The 8231-nt window shown below is 38.9% G+C and overlaps 1 protein-coding gene across 1 annotated transcript; it reads left to right on the forward strand.

The window, feature by feature from the left end:
* Window positions 1-1110: 1110 nt before the first annotated feature.
* On the forward strand, window positions 1111-7603 carry LOC146580698 (uncharacterized). The gene is made up of 5 exons (XM_085267480.1): window positions 1111-2791; window positions 2877-3113; window positions 3185-3232; window positions 5381-5479; window positions 6772-7603. Exons 1-5 carry the CDS (start codon window positions 1273-1275, stop codon window positions 7002-7004), a joined length of 2136 nt encoding a protein of 711 aa, XP_085123606.1. The 5' UTR covers window positions 1111-1272; the 3' UTR covers window positions 7005-7603.
* The last annotated feature ends 628 nt before the right edge of the window (window positions 7604-8231 follow it).

Genomic DNA, 8231 nt, shown 5'->3' on the forward strand with positions numbered 1-8231 from the left:
TTTCGCCTCTGAAATGGAGTGGTGTGAGATGTGAAGGTAATTATTTAATTATGGAAGGTTGGGTACATTAGAATATCTTAAATATGATCCATAAGGAACACTATAAAAACTAATCCATAAGTAAATATGATATATGTTCATAATGAACCTTTTACATCTGCACTTTTTACATATTTACTTACCATGTCATTATTAAAGCTGCTATACCCAATTTGCAAAAACAAGTTAGCTTAACATATTTTTTTTTCATGTTCATAACAACATTTTAACAAAGCATAGCTATAAATGTTGTTTGGAGATTAAAGAAAAAAAAATGAAGTGGTTCTGTTGCATTTGTCTAAAACCATCAGCCAATAACATGGCTCAGTCCAGAAAAACGATAGAACAGTCTTTCCTGACTCCTTAAATTCTACATTAACATGGCTCCACCACACTATGCACTGGCCTGTTTAGCAGCAAAGCACACCAGGGGGTGTGGCCTATGGATAATATCCAATGGGAGGGGGGAGCCTTCTTGACTGTGTTTATGCTTCCATCTAGCCTGTTTTTTTAAATTGGGGAAAGCGGCTTTAACTACCTTTCTTTTATTAACTTAATTTTTCTCTGTCTAGTTTGCTACCAGTCCTGGCACAAAAGATGTTATGTTAGCCACAAGGTGAACCTCACTGAACCTCTTCCAGAGGTAAGTGTTTTTGCAGAATTCTTCTCAGTAAAATATGTAAGGTAAACAAAGTCTTACTTTGTGTTTTTGATTGTTATTAGGTCTTTAGTGAAGATAGTTCAAGTGAGGGGGCTTCATCAGAAGAGGAATATGTGCCAGATTCTATAGCTGACTCAGACAGCTCATGGGACAACAAATCAGAGCCTTTAAATATAAGTTGCAAACAAGTACAGAACTCTGAGATCTCCAGCAGTCAATCTGCTTGCAAAACGAAAAGACCTCGCCTAGAAAGTTTTTTAGAGAGAGTAGGACAAAGAATTTCAGAAGATGCCGAATCAATATCTGAAGATGGAATTGGCACAAGACAGCTCGACGTATCAGGGGTTATTGCCACAGCAGAAAAGTCTGATGCTGAAGGCATTGTTGAGGACTCTAATACTACGGCTGAAGATTCCTTAAAAACATCCTCCTCACTAAGAAACAAAACATACTGCTACATTTGTGGAAAACTACAGACAAAGTTTACACGTCATTTAAAAACTCATGAGAAATCACATGCAGATGTTGCTCGAGTTTTAAGTCTTCCCAAGAAGTCCAAAGACCGTTTGAAAATGCTTTCTAAGCTGCGAAACAAAGGAAACCACAGACATAACTCGGAGGTCATCGCAAGTGGGATTGGATCATTAAAAACCAGACGCACATCAAAAAAACCCTACAAAGGAAAAGACTATATTCACTGCATTTATTGCGAGGCATTATATCTTAAAAGAGATCTTTGGAGACATGTTCGTAAATGTTCTTCAAAACCAGTGGAGGCCAATTCAGAGGGGGGACGAAAAAAGGTCTTGTCCCTGGCCTGTATGAGTGAGTCAGCTCTGTGTCAGCAAGTTTCCCCCGGTGTTTGGAAGATATTAGCTGTCATGAAAGATGATGAAATAACTTCTACTGTGCGAAGTGACTTCTCTATTCTTCAGCTTGCTCAATCATTCTTTAACAAACATGGGAAAGATCCCACCAAATTTGACTACATTCGCCAGACACTCCGAGAATGTGGAAGACTTCTGCTCACACTTCGGAAAGAATGCTCAATACACACTTTTGAGGATGCTGTAAGACCTGCAAATTTCAATGTGGTTATCAAAGCTGTTAAGAAGGTGTGTGGGTATGATGAAGAAAAGAACTGCTACTCGACTCCAAGCCTTGCTTTAAAGTTGGGACACTCACTGCAGAAAGTCTGTGATATTATACATTGCAGAGCACTGATGGCAGAAGACAGTGCACTGATAAAGTCAACCCAGAGTTTCAAAACCCTTTATGCTACAAAGTGGTCAGAACTCATCTCCCATACTGCATTAACCACACTAAACGAGCGGCACTTCAACAAGCCTTCCACACTTCCTTTCACAGAAGATGTTCAGCGTCTTCATAGACATCTGGAGAAGACTACAGAACAAGCACTGAAGGACTTGGAAGAGCATAGTTCACCAAAATCATACAGTGAACTTTGTAAAGCTACCATGGCAAATGTAATACTATTTAACAGGAGAAGAGGGGGAGAAATTTCAAAGATGACACTGAATGGCTTCCAGGAGAGAGACACTAGTACCCTGCACAAGGATGTTGCAATTGGACTGACAAAATTTGAACTTTACCTTTGTCAACACTTCAGTCGTGTAGAATTGAGGGGTAAACGAGGACGCAAGGTTGCAGTGCTACTTTCACCAGACATGGTGAATGCCATAACACGGCTGACAGAGAAAAGACAAGACTGTGGTGTTCTGGCAGAAAACATATTCCTGTTTGCCAGACCTCATTGTCTGACTCCCTACAGAGGACAGGACTGTTTGAGGATTTATGCGACTGAATGTGGGGCTGAAAACCCTGAACACCTACGTTCAACGCAGTTGCGCAAACATGTCGCAACTTTGTCTCAGATCTTAAACCTCAAGAATCACGAGTTAGACCAAGTTGCCAACTTCCTAGGTCATGATATTCGTGTTCATCGCGAATATTATAGACTTCCAGAGGCTACTACCCAGCTTGCCAAAATATCCAAACTACTGATTGCCATGGAGAAAGGGTCTCTCAAAAGCCTTCAAGGCAAAACACTTGAAGAGATTGAAATCGAAGGTAAAGTGGTGTTAAGGTTAAGAATTATACACGTTTCCTGCACTATAACCTTATAATTCATTAAGACAATCTTTTATTTTGTTAGATAACCTACAGTTGACAGATTCAAGTGAAGAAAGTGAGGTCGGAGCGGAGCGTGAGGAGGTCGGAGCGGAGCGTGAGGAGGTCGGAGCGGAGCGTGAGGAGGTCGGAGCGGAGCGTGAGGAGGTCGGAGCGGAGCGTGAGGAGGTCGGAGCGGAGCGTGAGGAGGTCGGAGCGGAGCGTGAGGAGGTCGGAGCGGAGCGTGAGGTCAATGAAGGAAATCTTGTATATCCACAGATTGGTAAGTACAATGTGATTAGTCTCAACTTTGTTCAATTTATGAAATCACATGACTAATAGACTTTATTACAGATTCTATAGATACTAGAATGATGAAGAAAGTTGTCAAGGAACCTCCAGGTATGTGTTTGTCATCATTTATTGAAGCTTTTACCTTTGTAACTACTTCCTAGACACTTTTGCTATCTTTGCTATCTTTATGTAAAAAAAAAAAAAGATAATTCATTACTATCATTTTTCCAGTGATTTTTACCTTTGTCCAAATGGTAATTTAAAGAAAGTCAAGGATCTTTCTAAAGACCAGCTCAACAGAATAGAAAGGTCAGTTTTGGAGGATGGTCAGGTAGGAAATGCTAGTTTGAACAGGTGATTTTGAGCTGTGATTTAAAGTTCTAGAGAGAATCTAATGAGCAGAGGAAGTTCCAGAGGGTGCAATTAGCAGTGGCAAAGGATTGTACCCTCAGATTTATGATTTTGATGATGGGGGTAAGGAGGTTAGTGTTAGCAGTGTTGTGGGAGAGTGACAGTAAAGACAATCCCTCAGGGTGGCGGGGGCGAGGTTGTTGAAGGCTTAAAAGTTGATTAGGAGTTTGCACTCAATACTATAGTCAGTGTGCAGCCAGTAATGTTCTTTTTAGGATGTGGTGATATAGTCTCTAGAGTGAGTGCAGTAGAGTAAGGGGGCAGCAGAGTTCTTAATAGATTGCAGTTCTTGGAGGTGAGTTTGGGGAAAGCAAAGATGCTGGGATTCTTTTTGAGGTGGAGAGAATGGATAGGATTAGGAAGAACAATATCATTGGGACTGCACATGTTGGAAAAAATGTCTACATTGTTCTACATTGGCCAGGTTGAGGTTGTGTTGGGCATGTGCAAACAAGGGACAGTGAGGAAGGTTTGTTGAAGGATGTTAGAAAGGAAGCTGCCCTGCAGGAGACAGAAGGAGATGAGATTAATCAAGAGAGATGAAAATAGTTGGTGTGTGGAGGGCTGATCTACTACTCTTTATTTACCTGGTTTGCGCTTCTGAAGTATTCCCTCTACGCTCTCATCCTCTTTCTACAGTAAATCAGTGGTGAGTGGAAAGTTGACCAGTCACCGGAGTAGTGATGGGTCGTTCGCGAACGAAATGGCTCTTAGAGCTGGTTCTTTGAAGTGAACGATGCGAGCCGGCTCCTTATTGGGAGCCGTGGATTTTTTTTTTTTTTACTTTCTCTTGCCCTCTCTCTCACTTTTTTCGCTGCACGTCAGCCTTGTGTTTGCGCTGAGTAGAGACGGGAGGGGCGCAAACAGAGCCTTGCGTTTGCACCCCTCCCGCCTCTGAGCAGAGGGAGGAGCTAGGGGCGGTAGTTACACTCGCAACAGCAGTAGCACACGAAAAGAGCAGCAGGGAGAGAGAGAGAAAGAGAGCCGGGAGCAACAACAAGAGACAATGTCGTCACATTAGAAAGGTGGAGTAAAGAAAATGAGTGACACCAAGAAAAGAAGCAAAATCTAGAACCATTTAAATTTTACTGACAATACATAGGCAGAGTGTAGAGTCTGCAAGAAAAGGATATCATATAGAGCCGGTGCACGGGCACCTGAAAACTGTCCACTCATCAGTGCGATGGGAAGATAAAACACAGTGAATTAAGTGTGATATAAGTGAAGCTGCCAGTGTGTCTACCCACTGAGCTGAGCACTGGGCACTTGGTATTTTTAAATTTAAAGTTTAAATTTTAAAAGTTAAATTGTAAATGGTAGGTTTTTGTATTTTATAATTTATTTTTTAAATTTTATGTGGAGTGAATAAATAAAAGCAGATTTATATAATGAACATATATACATAGAAAACACGTTTTTAAACATTAGTAATTCATTTTGTGCATAATTTTATATTGTTGTTAATAATAAATGAATGAAAGCAACAAAATAACCTGAAGAGCCGGTTCGGGAGCCGAAAGAGCCGGCTCTTTTTAGTGAGCCGAGCCGAGAGAGCCGGATCTCTAAAAAGAGCCGGAAATCCCATCACTACACCGGAGTCTTGTTTGGAGAAAAATTCAGCCTTGTATCTTTTAATATCAGCTGTAATAGCTCTAGCCATATTCCACATTCACATGTGTCACCTTAAACTAAAAGTCATAGTTGCGACTCTGGATTTATCTTAGAAACCATATTCAAGATTTCAAGGTCCATTAGTTGCTTGACCACATTCAGGAGCATTTGACATTACATTATAAGAGATTTAATACAACAAATATATGCTTACTGTTTTGTTTTGTTTTTCAGCACAAAGTAAAAATGGAGCGGGTAAGGTCATTGAACCCAACAGAATACTAAACAAGGAGATGAAGCCAAGCAGTAAGAAGAAAACAAATGAACAATCTGGTAAATGGTGACATGCATACAAAAGTCACTTAAGCACAAATGTAAACTTCATGCATTTTTGAACCCAGTTATCCACACCACCCAAGCCAGTATGGTGACTATGCTCATCTTTCTGCCAGGGACCGTACCATAATTCTACAACTTGGTTAGACAATTATATTAACCTACTTGGTAAGGTAAAACATAAATCACATTCAATGTGGAACAATACCTTGTATTAAGTAATGGGATAAATGTTTAAATTACTTTCCCTATGCCTGTTTTAATCTGTAATACATTTAAATACTTATCATTTTCAAAACAGCAATGCACCAAAACAATTAATAAACAAAGCAATGAGAACATATTATGATTTGGGTTTTTAATTTTGAGGATTCCTCAACCATTGGGCTTCTACATTATCTCCATACTCTGAACATCATCTTATTCCCATAGGCAGAATCTGGATAATATTGGAAAATTTGGGCTGGTTTGGCTAATTGTGGGCTGTAACCTGAACGTCTTGAAGAAAATTATGTTCACTGAAAAAACCTGAAGGCCCACCTCATGGTCAGGCAGGGTCCACCCTTGTTTTTAAATAAACATTTGAGTCAGACAGTTATATATGAAATGTTTGAGTATATGTTATACATTTCAAATTATTACAATATCATGCTATACATGTTTTTTGTTGTATAACGGTGTGTGGAATAAAATGCTCTCCATCCATAGTGATTTGCCATAGCTATTTATTGGAATTCTGACTTAATGTGGGCTACCTTTCAGAATTTTACATTTAAATAAATGTATTCATCCATTGTAATAAGTATTTAAACAGTCAGCATTACAGGATTTATACCAAAGAAACACTGTTACAACAAATTCACCTTAAAGGGGACATATTATGCAAAACCCACTTTTTTTTGTTGCTTTTGTATGTATATTTGGTTATGAATTGCCTCCCGACTCCTTAAGTGTAGGTTTTCAACAACTAAAAAAGGAGCTCTTTTAGGTCCCAGGTAGTGTATTTTGCACAATCCAGCATAATCACAGCCTCAGCACCTGTCCTCGTGGACAATGCAAAGGCCGTCTTTGGGCTGTGTAGACTAAACACTAACTGTTCTTAGCAGGGCTGTAAAACTAGTGCGTGCAGAACTCAATTCTTCGGCTTATTTGAAGGAAGCCGATTATCGCCATTATATTTTTGCATCCTACAACCATGTCAACTCACACAATTGAGCATAATACGTCCCCTTTAATTTAAAAATTGTTTAAAAAGTAGTTTGTTTACATTTATTTTTTTCTGCTTCTAGCTTCTCTGGAAAATGCAAGGAGGGTCAAAAAGCATCCTTGGTCTCCCACGGAGGTTGCTGCGATAATGAAGTATTTTGGCGAACATATCAAAAAAGGAAAACTGGCCACTATTATCGAATGCCAGCAATGCAAAACTGCAGAAGATCCTGCTCTGGCTGGTCGTTCTATTCAAAACATCAGAGATTTGAGGAATCGGGGCGTGTCGTTGAAGAAAAAAGAAAATCCTATGTAGAGGAGTCTACATAACTCCAAAGTACTTCTTGGAGGAGTTACAAAAGATATTTTGTATGTTTTGGTTTCTCATTTATTTATTTTAGAATTTTACTATTAGAAGATTGGTAAATTCATTTTGTTGACACTGTTTTAGTGCATCTGATCTAAGAGGACATATAATTTTATATTGCCAGTTATTTTCATTTCTGTTAACAAAACAATCCTGTTTTTGTAAAATGCACTCAATTTGTTCCTTTTATTCACCTGTTGCCCTTTTAATACACACAAAATACATGTTTGTGTATGTGTATGGCCTTTGTCCTGTTAATAAAGTTAGCCCTGACAATTACTGTTCATGTCAGGGGGAGGAGCCAAGTTACCTAATTAGTGTTGTCCTCTTATTACACCATGTTGTCAGGTTCTTATATTTTGAGTTCTGGTGTGTTTTTCACAATTTTGAAGTGAGATTTGTGTTGTACAACTCAAATGGGATTTTTAAAGATGCACTTCATCTATCTAGCACAAGCGGAAAGGGGGGTCCGTTTAGTGTTGCAAAAATCTTGTTTGAAAAAATTGTCCTTCCAATTCACCTTTACCAGTATGTGTGTGTGTGTGTGTGTGTGTGTGTGTTTGGGAGGGGTTGATTACCGACCAACCCTCAGACCTGTCTCAGTTAAATGCACCAGCAGGACTTCAAGAACTATCCCACAGAAAAAAGAGCTATGTTATTAAAAAGTAATGATAAAATACTGACAATGCATCTGCAACATCAAAACTGGAACTGAAACTGAAACATTACAGCTGTTGTCATGCTGTCCCCAGAAAAAAATTAAATACCACTGGGGTTTTTGTGACCGGGTCCCAGATGGATGGATGGATGGACTTTCTTTAAGTCAAGATTTATGGAAACAACCAGAAATATAATCTTAATGTGAACATTAAGCAGCATTTAAAGTAGAATAAGAAAAGAAAAATAAAATAAAATATAGAATAAGAGTGATGTAATATTGCTTTATTTTTCAAAATAATATAAATAAGTAAAGCTTTATTTACAGTTTCCAGTGCCCTGTACATAGTCGATATAATCTAAATGTGAGTGAAAAGTACACTGAATAGGTAGCTTTTTACTTTGCTTTGTTATTTACACAAGTTTAACTTCATGTTACACTTGTTTAATGTAGTAACAAGCAATGTTCCCTCTAATTTTTCATGTGTCTGAGCGAACACACAAACTCCCTGAGCGGCC

Source organism: Mchenga conophoros, linkage group LG3 (genome assembly GCF_057382185.1).
Source record: "Mchenga conophoros isolate Kocher_MC1m ecotype Shallow Benthic linkage group LG3, M_conophoros_male_GT1.1, whole genome shotgun sequence".
In the NCBI taxonomy this organism is placed as follows: Eukaryota; Metazoa; Chordata; class Actinopteri; order Cichliformes; family Cichlidae; genus Mchenga; species Mchenga conophoros.